The 14,610-nt window shown below is 64.3% G+C and overlaps 4 protein-coding genes across 6 annotated transcripts; 2 read left to right on the top strand and 2 right to left on the bottom strand.

The window, feature by feature from the left end:
* Nucleotides 1–265: 265 nt before the first annotated feature.
* LOC136304263 (receptor expression-enhancing protein 4-like) lies at nt 266–4,240 on the bottom strand. Of its 3 annotated transcripts, none has more exons than XM_066207868.1 (8): nt 4,186–4,240; nt 3,233–3,305; nt 2,781–2,857; nt 2,548–2,668; nt 1,898–2,011; nt 1,670–1,802; nt 1,428–1,582; nt 266–1,344 (listed from the first exon to the last, which is right to left on the bottom strand). In XM_066207868.1, the coding sequence occupies exons 2-8, from the start codon at nt 3,290–3,292 to the stop codon at nt 1,279–1,281; spliced, it is 726 nt and encodes a 241-aa protein (XP_066063965.1). In that variant the 5' UTR covers nt 3,293–3,305; nt 4,186–4,240; the 3' UTR covers nt 266–1,278. The 3 variants fall into 3 exon arrangements, with proteins under 3 accessions (XP_066063965.1, XP_066063964.1, XP_066063963.1); XM_066207867.1 differs by lacking the exon at nt 4,186–4,240 and adding an exon at nt 4,082–4,137; XM_066207866.1 differs by lacking the exon at nt 4,186–4,240 and having other exon boundaries at nt 3,233–3,679.
* Nucleotides 4,241–5,305: 1,065 nt separating this feature from the next.
* On the bottom strand, nt 5,306–9,844 carry LOC136304262 (leucine-rich repeat LGI family member 3-like). The gene is made up of 9 exons (XM_066207865.1): nt 9,640–9,844; nt 8,885–9,168; nt 8,126–8,197; nt 7,965–8,036; nt 7,810–7,881; nt 7,649–7,720; nt 7,270–7,439; nt 7,026–7,190; nt 5,306–6,925 (listed from the first exon to the last, which is right to left on the bottom strand). Exons 2-9 carry the CDS (start codon nt 9,103–9,105, stop codon nt 6,105–6,107), a joined length of 1,665 nt encoding a protein of 554 aa, XP_066063962.1. The 5' UTR covers nt 9,106–9,168; nt 9,640–9,844; the 3' UTR covers nt 5,306–6,104.
* On the top strand, nt 9,827–11,330 carry LOC136304264 (surfactant protein C-like). Its single transcript, XM_066207869.1, has 5 exons — nt 9,827–10,081; nt 10,183–10,335; nt 10,460–10,600; nt 10,675–10,785; nt 10,943–11,330. Exons 1-5 carry the CDS (start codon nt 10,037–10,039, stop codon nt 11,042–11,044), a joined length of 552 nt encoding a protein of 183 aa, XP_066063966.1. The 5' UTR covers nt 9,827–10,036; the 3' UTR covers nt 11,045–11,330.
* Nucleotides 11,331–12,886: 1,556 nt separating this feature from the next.
* LOC136304278 (surfactant protein C-like) lies at nt 12,887–14,610 on the top strand. Its single transcript, XM_066207898.1, has 5 exons — nt 12,887–12,957; nt 13,215–13,601; nt 13,749–13,859; nt 13,933–14,043; nt 14,153–14,610. Exons 1-5 carry the CDS (start codon nt 12,919–12,921, stop codon nt 14,246–14,248), a joined length of 744 nt encoding a protein of 247 aa, XP_066063995.1. The 5' UTR covers nt 12,887–12,918; the 3' UTR covers nt 14,249–14,610.

Below are 14,610 nucleotides of genomic sequence, written 5' to 3'. Positions count from 1 at the left end.
CTCCCGCTGCCCTGGGAAGACCCCCGGGAGCGGGCGGCAGCCGAGGGCTAAAAATACCGCTGGCCCCAGGGGCGAGGGCAGGGAGGATTGGGAGCGAGGGGATTGATGCCAGGGAGCAGGGGCACCGCGGGACAGGCGGGCAGCCGGGGGCAAGCGGCAGAGCCGCCTTGTGCCACCCCGAGTGTCACCCACCCAGTTTGGTGGGTGACGATTCCCCCCGGGAAGGAGTCGGGATAAGCCCGGGATGGGCAGGGAGAGGGGACGGTCCGGGGATGTCCGGCTGCATCCCGGGTGTCCCGGCTGCTGCTGCTGCTGCCACGCCGTGGGGGACGCGGCTACTGCAGGGAGCCAGGGGAGTTTGGGAATGGTGGCCTCGGGGACAAAAAGTGAGTGGCAAAAGACCCTGGGAGACGCCCGTGAGGAGCACGGGGTGGATTCCCAAAGATGGAGCTCCTTCCAAATCGTCCCGGGAAGCTTCCCTGGAGGAGTCTAGGGGCGTTATCCGGGAATATGGAAGCTGAAATATGGGGAAAAGCCTTTTGGAGATGCCTGGAGGGAGTCTTGGATGGATGGATCCCTGAGGGTACAGCTTCCTCCATAGGAAAAAAATCTCAGGAAGCTTTCCTGGAGGAGTCTGGGGCTGCTACCTGGCGTCCTGGAACATGGGAGAGGCCCTGGAGGAGTCTCAGCTGGATTCCAGAGCTTCCTCCAAGAGAAAAAAACAATCCCAGGAAGTCTCCTGTGGAAGGGGATGGCCCGGGGGACAACTCCTGCTTCCCAAAGTCTGAAACAACGTTTATTTTTCCATGTACAAAACCCTCTTTTTGGGAGAGGGGAATGTTAAAAGCCGTGTGCTGCCCGGTGCTCCGGGTTCAAGTATGGGGGTGTCAGTCTGTGTCTGGGGGGGCCCCCCGGGCAGGGGCCATGGCTTTGGCTTCAGAGGGACAAGGCACGTCCACTCCTGGCTCCCAGGGGAACAAGAATGTTGGGAATAAGGCAGCAGGAGAGGAGGGGAGCGTGTAGTGTTCATGGGGTGGGGGAAAAGGAGGGGGCAGACCCCGCACCAGAGGCGCCGGTGCTGAGCTGGGGGGTCTGGGATGGGGGGGAATGAGCTGCTCCCCCCTCCTCGAGGCACCACAGAGGTCACGGAAGGGAATTACAGTGTGAGGATCCCCAGGGGTGCAGGAGCCACCCCAGGGACACAAGAGCCACAGCTCCCTCCTGACGCCGCAGCAGCAAACTCCTCTCCAGGCTCCTGGCAGAGGTTTCTCGGGATTTTTAGCTGTCCTGCTCTGACAGAGCGGCTTTCCTCCTGCTCCGGCTGCGCAGGGACCAGGAAGAGCCCTGGGCAGGGACAGGGACAGGTCAGGACACCCTCACACAGCCCCACACCCCCCAGACCCCCGCGTGTCCCCCTCCCACGGCACCTCTTTTCCTGGGTTCTTCCTCAGGCACCGCAGGCTCTGGCTGCGGGACAGGGCTTTGGGATCCCGGCGTGGGGACGGCTGGGGGGACACCTGCGAGTCCGACCACAGCTCCTCGTCGTCCGTCTCGCTGTCGTACCGACGGCCGGCGCCGTAGCCTGGGGACAGAGGGGACATGCCAGCTCCCAGCACGGCCACCAAGGGCTTTGCTGGAGGCACTGAGACCTCCCACCCCAGCTCCTCACCCAGGGGCTGCTGGAGGCTCTCCTGCCCCTCCAGGTACAGCGGGTCCTGGAAGTGCACGGGGTCCTGCTCGCGCAGGGAGCGCAGGTCCTGCATGCTGAAGCTGCGGAGCCGCCCGGCCAGCGCGCCCTGGCTCTGCATCGGGGGACACAGAGCACGGTCAGAGCCCCAGCCGGGGGTCGGCACCCTCTGCTGTCACCCTGCTGGGGTCAGGTTTACTCCCTGGGTACCTTGGTGGCCGCATGGACGGCGGCGGTGGCCGCCAGGTTGAGGCCCCTCTTGCCGAAGCGCAGCATGGTCTGGTAGCTTTGCTGGCGGGCCTGGACCAGGAACGCGTCGATGTCCTGAGAGACAGGAGGGGTGCAGTGGTGCTGGGAGGGCAGGATGGTGGCCTGGGGCATTGTCACCTCCCAGGGCACGGCCATGTCCCTGGGCATTGTCACCTCCCAGGGAAATCACAACCCTGGGCATCATCACCATCCTGGGACATCGAAATGTCCCTGAGTATTGTCACCTCCTAGTGCATCACCATGTCCCAGGGCATTGTCACGTCCCTGAGCATTGTCACCTCCCAGAGCAATGCCATGTCCTGGGGCATTCCCTGGGCATTGTCACCTTACAGGGCAATGCCATGTTCCTGAGCATTGTCACATTTTGGGGCATTGTCACCTCCCAGGGTAATGCCATGTCCTGGGGCATTCCCTGACCATTGTCACCTCCCAATGCATCACGTGTCCCATTGTCACCTCCCAGGGAGCAATGCCATGTCCCTGGGGCATTGCCACACCCCGGGCCATCACCAACCCGACTCAGGGGGCTGAACCCCCCCAGGCTGGGCAGGGAGGACCCCCAAAATCCCGGGGACTTGGGGAATTTGTACCTTCTCCCTGCGGGCCAGCGTGGGGTGCACGAAGCGGCGGTAGAGCAGGCTGGCCCCCCGCGTGTACGGCGACAGCAGCCAGATGACAAAGGCCATCTTCACCTCGTAGTAGAAGGGGAACCTGGGCGAGGAGGGGGCAGGAGATGGCGGGGGCTCCAGTGGCACCTCCTGTTCCCCCCCCCACATCGGCTCTGGGGACATGGGGGACAGCCAGAGTCCCTCCCCAGGCTCACCAGGAGACGAGGAGGTCGGTGAAGGTCTCTGTGGCCATGAAGAGAGCAAAGACGATCCAGTACATCATCCAGCGGACCTGGGGGAGCCATGGGGAGGCCTTCAGAAGGGGCTGGAGACTGGAAAGAGGGGGGCTGAACCCCCAAATGGGCATTGGAGCCTGGGGAGGGGCACTGGAGCCTGGGAAAGGAGGGGATTAGAGCCCAGAAAGGGGGGACTGGAGCCCCGGGAAAAGGGGGAAGTGGAGCCTGGAAAAAGGGTGGCTGAACCCCAGAAAGAGGGACTGGAGCCCCGGGAAAAGGAGGGGCTGGAACCCCAGGAAAGGGAGGACTGGAGCCCGGGAAAAGGGGGAACTGGAGCCCGGGAAAAGAGTGGCTGAAACCCAGAAAAGGGAACTAGAGCCTGGAAAGGGGAGTCTGGAACCTGGAAAGGGCTCCCCCGGCACTTGACTCACATATTCCCGGATGTTTTTCGTCTTCACAGCCTTGTAGGAGGCGTAGGCCGGGTAGAGCATCCCGAAAAGCAGCCTGTAACGCAGAGGGGGGGTGAGGCAGCGCGGCCACCCCGCGTAGAGCAGCAGGAACAGCGACCAGCACAGCTGCCGGCCCCAGCGCCGGAGCCTGCCCTTGACCCCCTCCAGCACCATGCCGAGCCCGGGGAGGCCGGCAAAAGGCTCCGGAAGGCTCCGCGGAGGTTCAGCCATGAGCACGGGGTCACTCCCACGTCCACGGGACCGGCCAGACCTGTCGGGGCGGGGCAGGGGGAGGTGGCAGGGCACGGGCTTGGTCCCCGGCGCAGCGGTGCCGGTGCCAAGCTCCGCGCCGGGGCAGCCGGTGAGGTGTCACCACCCCCGAGCACCCACCTCGGGGTGTCCCGGCGACTTTCCCTGAGCGGGGACCCCGCCAGGAAACGTGGGGACCCTCTGAGCAGAGACCGCCCTCGGGTGGTGCAGGGCAATACAGGGGACCCCCCCCACCCATGGGTGATGCAGGGGACCCCTGGCCGTGCTCACCCTCCCCAGGACGGGCAGCGAGGACCAGGGGGGACCCATTTTTGGGGAGTAGCACGTTTTGGGGGGGCACGGTACTGGTTACCCCCATACCAGAAATTTGGGGTCGCCTCCCCCCAAACCCCGCCTGGGGTCTCTCCGAGGAGTCCCCGCTGCGGGCCCAACAGGGGGCCCCCCATTAACGGAATACCCGGAGGGGGGACAGGGGGTCGGGGATGGCTGTGACCCCCCCCCCGGGGGCACCCCCGCCCTGCAGCCGCTCCTCCTCCGTTACACCCCCGTTACCCCACTCACTCAGTCACCCGGCAGAGGATCCACGACACCATGATGCGGCCCCGCCTGTGCCCCTCCCCCCCCCGCCCCTGGAGCTCCCAAATCCCCCCAAATTTCCCCCGAACCCCGAGGGAGCGAATCCAAAAACTTGAAAGTTGCAGCAGCGGAGCGGCGCAGGCGCGGTGCAGGCCCCACAGGCCGCTCTTAAAAGGGCAATGCCCTTAAAAGGGCAACGGCGGCTCTTAAAAGGGGCAATGCCCTTAAAAGGGCAACGGCGCCCCCCTGTTAGTGTGACCCACATGTGGAGCCGTGAGTCCCAGCTTTATAAAATAAAAACGTTTTATAAACCCCCTAAACGTGTTAAATATCAACACAGAATATACTAAACGTGCACAAAAGTGTCGTGGTTAAAATTCCCCACATACATCGAATATTACTATATTATTACGCTATATATTAATATATAAAACATATTAAATGCTCCTTAATACATAAAAATTAATTTCCTAGTAGATCTATATTATTATATCTTAAAGCATACAATTTTAAAAGCAATAAACTGGTAGGAAAGGGAGTGGAGAGCTGCTCTGATTGATGTTAAAGGATTATTTTTGGATCTGGAGAGGATGTGATGCTTTTTTGGTGCTCTGATGGACGATGCAGAGCACTCCCCTGCAAGAGTGGAGCCCTGAAAGATGCTCCCGAGAAAACAGAAGCTGTTTGAATCGCTTCTTTGGGGCACCTCCCCCTTGGCCCTGCAGCCCCAGGACTGATCCAGGGTTTCCCAAATTCCCCATCCCATTCACGGCCACCGTGGAAGTGCCAGAACCCTCCTGCAGTTCTCCCCGTGCTGTCAAATCTGCTTTTTCCAGTCAGGGAAACTGAGGCAGGGAGACGTGGCAATGCCCTGGGAGAAGTCATCCTGCTCCCCAAACCCGTCCGTGCCCCGGGGCTGCCTGTTACGAGAGGATCTTTATTTGTGCGCTTAATTGGCGGGTTTTCACATGCATATTTATACACCCGGGAGCCAGGGAAACGCTCCCCTGGAAAACCAGTCCAGCGGGGGACTCCTCTCCCTGGGGAAACACCTCCTGCTTCCCACCCTCACCGCGCGGGCCAAGGTTTCTGCTGGAAAAAACCACCACGTGCGGGGCCTGGAGGGCCCGAAAATGAGGATTTTCCGCTCCCTGGTGGAATGTGGGACAGAGCGGGCACCCCGTGGCTGGAAGGACACACGGGCAGGGCTGGGGGTCACAGTGTGTTTATTGGGGGGGTTTGGTGGGCACGGCACCCCGCTGGGTCCTGGCTGCCAGGGTGGCCATGGGCACGGGGAGCTGCTGGACGTGCACAGAGAGGGGCAGGAGCTGCTGGCCTCGAGAATTCCTCTGTCCTCAGGGATCTGCATCCACCTCGGAGCGTCCTGGAGCATCCCATCATCATCCTCAGCATCCCATCTGCATCCACCTCAGAGCATCCCATCATCCTCAGGGTGTCGAATCTGCATCCACCTTGGGGCATCCTGGAGCATCCCATCATCATCATCCTCAGCATCCCATCTGCCTCCACCTCGGAGCATCCTACCGGCCTTGGAGCATCCCATCATCATCCTCAGCATCCCATCATCATCCTCAGCATCCTATTTTTGAGCATCCCGCCCTCCTCGGGCCATCCCACCCCACCCACTTTGGTCACCCCATCCATTTTTGGAGCATCCCAAAGTCCCTCAGCATCCTGGGAATGCCACCACCCCTCCTGCCACATCCCTGTCCCCCCTCCTTTCCTGCCACCAGCTCCCAGCCCAGGGCCCAAGCTGAGACAAAGACCCCCCAAACCCTCTCCACCCCCCCAGGGGTGCAGCTCCGCAGGGCAAGAGGTGTCCCCTCCTCCCTCTCTGCATCCCACAGGGTGAAACCGGCAGCACCGCGGGGAAACTGAGGCACCGTGAGGCTGAGTGACGGTGGAGGGCTGGGACAGGGGGCGGTGCCCGGGGTGAGATCAAGGGGTGGTGGGCACATGCATGTCCGGTGGGCGTCCGGGGTGCAGGCTACAGGCTGAGGTCCACCACCACGTGCCGGTACACCAGCGTGTTGGCCTTGAAGCTGGGCGCCAGCAGCAGCTGCACGTCGGCCGCCGGCACGGCCCGGAAAGCCCGCGGCGCCTGCACCGACAGCTCCTGGAACTTGGCGAACTTCTGCTTCTCCTCTTCCCACAGGTAGACGTGGGTGAAGGAGAAGTCGCTGCCCAGCGCCAGGTACTGCCGCTGCCCCACGGCGAAGGGCTGCATCACCATGGAGCCCCGCGAGGGCAGCGTCTGCACCTCCACGAAGCGCTGCTGCCCTTCCCACCGCACCACCTTGGAGTCGCCGATGTAGCGGCTCAGGCACAGGAACTGGTCCCGCTTGGCCCTGAAGTGTTTGACCATCTGCACGTCCAGCATCCCGCCCACCTCGCCCTGCGGCACGAACTGCTTCTGCGCCCGGCTCCACTGGTAGATGACGGGGGCCTGCGAGCTGCTGGAGATGATCAGCCGGGGTTTGCCATCGTTCTCCACGTACTCCACGTCAGTGTCGCGGTGCCAGGCGTGGAGGGCTTGGTGGGAGTAAAACCCGTTCTGGTTGAGGCGGTAGAGGCTGGTGGAGCCCGCCTTGGAGCTGTCAGCGATGACAAAGTACCAGTCGCCCTCGATCTGGAAGGCCTCGATGTCGTTGGGCTTGCGGATCTTCTGGCTGTCGATGTCCTGGATCTTGATGAATTTGTCCACAGCCGTGTCCCAGCGGTAGATGTAGGAGCCGCCAAAGAGCTGAGCCACCACCACGTAGAGCTGGTCCTGAGCCACGATGGGCTTGCAGTGCACCGCCGAGTGAGCTGAGAGCATGACGCCAAGGTCACACCAGGGCTGTGCCCATCCCAGGTCACCCCAAATAGGGCCCCAGCCCAGGAGGGGACTCCCAGCCCTATTCCTCACCGGGGATGCGGTCGAAGTCGCGGAGTTTGCGCTCCACATAGTCCCACTTGAGGATGGAGCAGCTGCTGGCGCTCGGCTGCGCCAGGGCCACGTACAGGTCACTGGCGTAGGTAAAGGGCTCGGCCGACACTGCCTGGAAGGGCAGGACCTGGTGCATGACGAAATCTGGAGCAGGGAGAGGGGGCAGTGAGGGTCTGAACACCCAAAGTGAGGGGACGTGGGACAGGTGGTGGTGGTGCCTCACCTGTGGTGATGCACTGGAAGTCACCGAGCGCCAGGTCCCGGATCCGCTGTCCCTCGAACTGCCCGGGGCTGCTGCAGAAGACGGCGGGGACCGTGGTGTTGGTGTTCTCCAGCCACTCCACCAGCCACTTGATCTTGCAGTCACAGGCCAGCGTGTTGCCACGGAGGTCCCTGACAGGGGTGGCACCGGGTCACCCCCAGCACCCACCGGGATGTCACCCCCTCCCCATCTCAGTGTCCTGGGGGTCCCTGCCAGGGGTGGCACCAGGTCACTCCCAGCACACAGCACCCTGCCCAAGTCCCCACCCCCAGGATGTCACCCTCTCCCCAGCCCGGTGTCCCCAGTGTCCCCGGTGTCCCCGGTGCTGTGGCAGCCTCACAGGTCACTCAGGATGTCCAGCGGTTTGAAGAGGTCCCGTGGCAGCGTCTGCAGGTTGTTGTTGGCCAAGGACCTGGGGGACAAGAAGGGTTGTGGAAGTGACATGTCCCCAACAGCGATGAAGGGACAGGGCCACCCCCGCAGTGTCCCCCAGGTGCTCACAGGTGTGTCAGGGACTTGAGCCCGCGGAAAGTGCCCTTGGAAAGTGCCTGGATGTCGTTGTTCTCAATGAACCTGGAATGGGAGCAGACAGTGACGGGGCCATCCCGAGGATCCCCCCTGTGCCCTCCCTGTGCCCGTGTCCCCGTGTCACACACAGGTATTGCAGGTGCGAGAGCCCGGCAAAGGCGTTGTCCCCGATCAGCGTGAACTTGTTGGAGTTGAGGAGTCTGCGAAGAGAGAGGCGGAGAGGCGTCAGCGCCGGGCCGGGCAGGATGGGCACCGAGGGGAGCTCCGGCCGGGCGCACGGGACACCTACAGGAACTGCAGGGAGGGGATGTGGGCGAAAGCCGCCTCCCGGATCTCCGTGAAGGCTGTGTTCACCATGGTCCTGCGGGAGAGACGGAGCTTCAGCCGAGGGCCCAGCAGCGGCTCTGTGTCACCTGCTGCCTGCCCGTGCAGCCCACGAGAGGCGCTGGGATGTGGCACAGGGTCCCCAGCAGCCACCCTGCCCGGAGTGGGGACACGGAGGGGACACGAGGTGCAGGGGGTTGGCAGCCACCCCGGGCTGCCCACGCCCTGCGGCAGCTCCTGGCCCGGGGCCATGTGCACACACACGTGTGTAAACACGCGCGGACGGGTGTGTAAGCACACGCACACAGGTGTAAACACCCGCATCTGCCACACAGCCCCGTGCCAGGCTCCGGGGGACAGCCGTGTCCCCGGGGACCCTCCATCAGGATCCCCCCTCGAGTCGTGCCCCCCACCTTGGGGTTACGGTCCCCAAGGTCACAGCCATGTCTCCTGGGGGTTCTGGTCGCCAAGGTCGCGGCGGGGACAGGCGGCAGCGCTGCTCTGCCTGGCACTGATGGATGGCTGCGTGTGCCAGCACCGCAGGACACAGGGACAGGTCCCCGGCTGTCCCCAGCCTCCTCCTTCCCCCAGAGCCCCCCACAGTGACCGTACCCCGCGTTTGCCCCCCAATGCAGCACAGCAGGGGTGCCCCTGCCCCTCTGCCAGCCCTGCGCTCCTGGGCTGTGACGCTGTCTCCATCCCTGTCCCCTCCCCGGCTACTCACAGCGAGATGACCTCGGGGGGCAGGTTCTTGGGCACGGCCTTGGAGTCGACGCAAAAAGCCGTGTCCCGGGTGCAGGAGCAGGTCGGGGGGCAAGGGGGAGGCCGGGGGGGCCGCCGCCCCTCCGCCGGCGGCCAGAGCCAGGCCACGGCGAGGAGGAGGAGGAGGAGGAGGCGAGCGGGGAACTGGTCCCTCAGCATCCTCCTCCCTCGCCGCAGCTCCATCACGCCCTGGCCTTATCCCTGTTCGATCCCGGCAGCTGCTCCCAACGCCGCTGTGCCCGGGAGCTGCGGAAAAGCCTTTTTTTTTTTTTTTTCCCTCTCTTTTTCTTTTATTTTTTTTTGTTTCCCCGGGGATCTCAGTGTGAAGGAGAAGCGGCGGAGGCTGCGGGCGCCTGACCCGCGGCTCTGCAGCACACCATGCCCGGCGCTGCGGGAGGGAGGGATGGAAGGAGGGAAGGAAGGAGGGAGGGAGGGAGGGAGGGATGCGGCTGAGTGACAGCGCCAGCATCGCGGTGCACGCGTGTCCGTGCGCGCGTGTCCCCGGCAGCCAGCAAACCCGGGGCTGCACGCCGGGCTGGCGGCCACCCCGGTGCTTTTGGGGCGCTCAGAACTGAGGGACAGGACACGGGGGCGACCCCCCTCCCCCCCGCAGTGACTCCCCCGCCTCGCTGCAGCGCTGCCCCCGCCGGCTCCCTGCCCGCGCAGCCCCCCGGGCACCCACCCGCGCCAGCCCGGCCACCCGTCCGTCCCAGGCACCCAAATCTCCCATGCCAGGCGTCCATCTGCGCCGTCCCTGGCACGGGGCCCGCGGGAACAATGAGTCCAGCCAGCTCCTTCCCCGCCCCGGGGGGGGCACACACAGCTGCCCGTGCAGAAGCAGGGGTGCAGCCCCCCCCAACTCCCGGGGACGTGCTGGGGCCCCTCCTGCCACAGCCCCGGCTGGGTGTGGAGGGTGGGCACTGCCCGCTGTTTGCCTTGGCAGGGAAATGCCAGCGAAGGGCCCTCGGAGGTTTTTTGTCCCCTCCCTGGCTCTTCTCTGCACTCAGCAAACAGCACAAGCGGCACCTCGGCAGCTGGAGTGGCCCCAGCCTTCCCCGGATCTTATAAATCCCCCCGGGACGGGGCTGGCAAAGGGACAGGAGCGCACGGAGAGATGGACGACAGCTCCAAAGAGGCGCTGATGGAGGAGGCACCTCCGGTAAGGAGCGCCCGCCGCCCGCCCTGGGCGTGGGGCTGAGCCCCCGCTGCCACCCGCCGGCGCTGGCGGCTCAGCCGGGTGTCCCCCCGTGTCCCCAACAGAGGTACACGGAGTCCCCGCCGCGCCTGCCCTGCGTCCCCCACGAGCTCAAGGGCCTCCTGCTGCTGGTGGCGCTGGTGGTGGTGGCCCTCGTGGTGGTCAACGTCACCTTCCTCCTGCTGGGGCTGCACCTCAGCGAGTCCCACGCCGAGACGGTGAGGGCAGGACCGGCGCCGCGGTGCCACCGGCTCCGGGAGGGGGCTCGGGGTGGCACCGCAGCTTTGTGGGCGCGGAGCTCAGCCCCCGCAGAGCTCCCTGACCCCTCTCTGCCCCCGGCAGGTGTTGAGGATGACCATCCACGGGCTGGACGGCCAGGGGACGCCCCAGCAGCTCGCCATGAGCAAGAAGGAAAGGACCGGGACGTTCGCGGTGCGGGATGGGCTCAACGCCTCGGCCACGGTGGTGTACGACTACAGCGAGGTGCGTGGGGACCCGGGGACGGGCGCGACAGGGACAGGAGGGCGCTGAGCTGAGCCGGCTCTGTCTGCAAACAGCTGCTGGTCGGCTACAGGTCCTGGCGTCAGCGCGCCTGCTACATCACCCGAGTGGACAAGGACAACTTCCCGGGGCTGGACGCTGTCACCGAGACCTTCCAGCGCCGGCAGGTGAGCGGGGACCACCCCGCGGGGATGGCGGTGGAGCCGCGCTGGGCTCGGCGCAGCCCGAGCCCTGAGTCCCGGGAAATGTGGGGCTGGGGGTTTGTCCCCTCTGGAGGGGACACTGCCGAGGGTGGCAGCCGCTGCCCCGCTCTCTGTCCTGCAGGATGAGGCCGTTGGAGACAAGGCCGTGCCCCTGGCTGACCGCTCCGTGCTGGGCACCACCATCAACATCCTCTGCAGCGCCGTCCCCGTGTTCTGGGCGTAGGAGCAGCGCCCAGAGGGACGGGACAGCGAGACGGGGATGTCACTGTCGCCACACGCTGCCTGCCAGGCGGGATAACCGGGAATCTCTCCTCCTCCTCCCCGTCCCCATCGCGGGGGCAGCCACCCCGCCACGGGGGTGCTCCATCCTCTGTCGCTTGGCACCGCGGCTTTCCCATGCACTGCTCTCGCCGTGAAAAAAAAAAAAAAAAAAAAAAAAAGAAAAGAAAAAAAAGCGGGATTTTCTTTGGGATTTGCTTCTGTCTACAAAGTAAAGCCTGTGCCCCCGCCTCCAAGTGCTGCTCTTGCCCTTCCTGGGTGCCAGGGACAGGGACACAGTGTCCCAGCGGTGTGTCCTGGTGGGGTTCAGGGAGGGGAGGGGAATCCCTCATGTTGGGGTGAGAGGAACTCGGGGGGGATCAAACACGGGGGGCAGCGGCACAACTGCACACGATGCTCCCATTGTCCCCATCAGTGCCCTCCCAGTGTCCCCATCGGTGCCCTCCCAGTGTCCCCACCTGTGTCCCCCCACTGTCCCCGTCTGTGCCCCTCCCAGTTTGGAGGATGCAGGGTGAGGTGGAAGGAGCAGCCTCTGCCCTTCCAGACCTTCAGATAACACTCCCAACCCCGTCTCCTCCTCGTGCAGCTGGGACAGAGGGACTGTGCCACGTCCCCAGTGGGAACCAAGCCCACAGACACCACGATCCACTTCCTCCAGCTCCCCCCCATCCCATCCTCTCCCTTTTCCCATCCATTCCAGCCCCTCTTGCCCCACAAGAGTTGGGAGCAACCTTCCAAGTGCTGCATTGAAAAGCAGGGAAGCAGCACGGCCGGGAGGGGAAAAAGAGAACCCTGGAAGTTGGTTTGATCTTTCCAGAGCTGCAGACTCAGCGTTGTCCCCAAAAATCACTACCATGGGCATAGAGGGGGCTGTCACAGCTCCAGGGGGTGACACTTTGCTGGGAGCTGGAGGGACATTCCACATTTCCGTGAGCTGACTCAGAGCTGCTTCCCAAAAACCCTGACTGCGATAAGGAGCTGGGTCAAGAGGGTGCCAAGGGCCAGGAAGGGTGATAAGGACTCCCACGGTGACTGAGAACAAACAGCCAGGAGACCCTCAAGGGACTCTTGTGGCCCTTGACACCCTGGGAAAAGAGGCAGCGTTCACCCCCCAGTGTCTGGCTGTGGGTGCTGGGGGTCCCAGGGGTGGCTGGAGGGGTCCCAGTTGCAGGAGGGGCTCGTGGATAGGCAAAACCAAGGCCCAGCAGTGTCCCCATGCCACCTGAGGGGGGCAAGCCAGAGCTGGGATGCTTTCACCCCAAAAAAATCCACACTGCGGGCACCTCTGCCAGCCCCAAAAGCCTCGGGACCAAGAATGAGTGTCTCTGACACTTGCCCAGGCCACGGTGACCCCATTCCCACCCCATCCCTGCGGATTACAGGAAATTTTCAATGTCCTGTTTGTTCCTTGCCACATCGAGCAGCTCCAGGTGCCCGAGCTGGCGAAGGGACACCAGCCAGCTCTCGCCTGGGCTGCGGCCACGGCCGGATGCTCCACCCTGGAGGGTTTGCTTTGGCCCAGCCACCTTGCTCCTGGGCAGCAGAGAAGTCCCCGTGCCTGGGGACAAGAGTCCTTGACCCAGTGCCCCCGGAGCCTCTCGAGCAGCAGGTTCCCAGGGGGATCCAGCTGGGAGTGGGCACTCAGCAAACACCAGAGGAGGGGGTCACATGCCAGGGCCTGGCTGTGCCCCGGAGCCACCAAACCCTTCAGAGGGGCCGCTCCAGTCCCCACCCCAGTGCCCCAGTATAAAGCTCCCAGTCCCGGTGGCCAGGCTGGGCTGGGAATGGGAGGAAGAGGAGGAAGAGGTGGCAGCAGCCATGGACAGCAGCATGAAGCAGGTGGTGCTTGAAGAGGAGGTGAGTCCCTGCAGGGTGGCACTGCCACACCAGGGTGTCCCTGCAGCCAGCTCGGCTCGGGGCTTTGCCCAGTTTATCCCAGCCAGGCACCAGTGCCCAGGATGGGGGTTTGGACCATGGGGTGCTGCATTCCCAGTGCCCAGGGGGCAGCGGGATGCTGGGGGGCAGCAGGATGAGCCCTCAGCCCCCCCCAACCTCCTGCAGCTCCCACCTCCACCCCCCTGATCTCATCTCCCCCCACTTTCCCTCACCCCCAGGACTCGGGGAACGGCTGCTGCTGCCCAGGCTGCTGCGTGCCCTGCGTCAAATGCTGCGCCAGATGCAGCATGTGCTGCGCCAAGTGCTGCACCAAATGCGGCTGGTGCTGCGCCAAATGCTGCTGCCTGCCCAAGTGCTGCAGGTGTCCCAAGTGTCCCAAGTGCCCTAAGTGCCCCAAGTGCCCCGGCTGCACCGGCTGCTCCGGCTGCCTCAAGAAGTCCCTGTGCTGCCTCCCTCGGCTGCTCTGCTACCTGCCCCGCAAGCTCCTGAGCTGCGGCCGCCTCCGCTGCCTGCTCATCGTGGTGGTCGTGGTGGTGCTGCTGGTGCTCCTCATCGCCGCCGCCCTGCTGATGCGGCTGAGCATCGAGCGGAGCCGCGCCGACACCGTGAGTGGGGACCGCCCCCGGTGCCATCAGTGGGGACCATTCCCAGTGCCACCAGTGGGGACACCCCCAGTACCATCAGTGGGGACCCCCCGATGCCCAGGGGAAGGGGTTTTGCAGCCCCTGAGACCCCCCCTCGCCCCCCTCCAGGTCCTGCGGAGCGGTTTGTGGGCTGGAGCGGCCTGGAAAGAGGACGCAGCCACTTTCTACCTGGACAGTGGGGACGGAAACGCGGCCACCGTCATCTATGACTACAAGAATGTGAGTGGGGAGCTTTGTGGGGCACGGGAAGGGGGAGATGGGATGGAGCTGAGCCGGGTTTGGCTTCCAACAGCTGCTGGTGAGCTACAGACCCCAACTGCAGCGCGCCTGCTACGTGACTCGCGTGGACAAGGACAACATCCCGGGGCTGGACACCGTGGTGGAGACCTTCCACCGCCGGCAGGTGAGGACCTGACTGGGCCAGGGTGGGCTGGGGGAGCTCAGTGCAGCCCCCCGCCATGAGGAATGATGAAGATGATGCTGAAGAACGTCTCTTGTCCCCCTCTGTCCAGGCTGAGGACAAGATCTCCGTGCCCCTGGCTGACCGCTCCCTGCTGGGCACCACGGCGAGCATCCTCTGCAGCCTCCTCCCGGTTTACTGGGCTTAGAGCTCGCGGGGTGGGCGGGGGGGCTGCGGGACCCCCGCCCTCCCTCTGGCACCCCGACAGCGCCAGCTTTGCCTTGCAGCGTCCCCGACAGACAGAACCCCGCCGGGAGCATCGGGGGCTCCTCCGTGGCCACCCCTGCCCCACGCACCCAAATTTTGGGGTGCAGGGGGGTGAGGAGGGGTCAAGGGGTCGGCGCTGGAGGGGCTTGGGGGGGGCTGCAGGCGTGGGGCCGGGGGTGGGGCGAGGGGTGTCTGCGCTGCGCCGGGGGGACAGCTGGTTTGTCACTTAGAGTCTTCTCAGCTTCGCCAAACCCAAGTGCAAAAATGAGCTTAAAAAAACATGACATTTAAAAGAAAACACAA

The sequence above is a fragment of the Chamaea fasciata genome, unplaced genomic scaffold (assembly GCF_029207755.1).
Source record: "Chamaea fasciata isolate MVZ Bird 193981 ecotype frontalis unplaced genomic scaffold, bChaFas1.0.hap1 SCAF_67, whole genome shotgun sequence".
In the NCBI taxonomy this organism is placed as follows: domain Eukaryota; kingdom Metazoa; phylum Chordata; class Aves; order Passeriformes; family Sylviidae; genus Chamaea; species Chamaea fasciata.
This window is presented reverse-complemented; position numbering and strand designations above follow the sequence as displayed.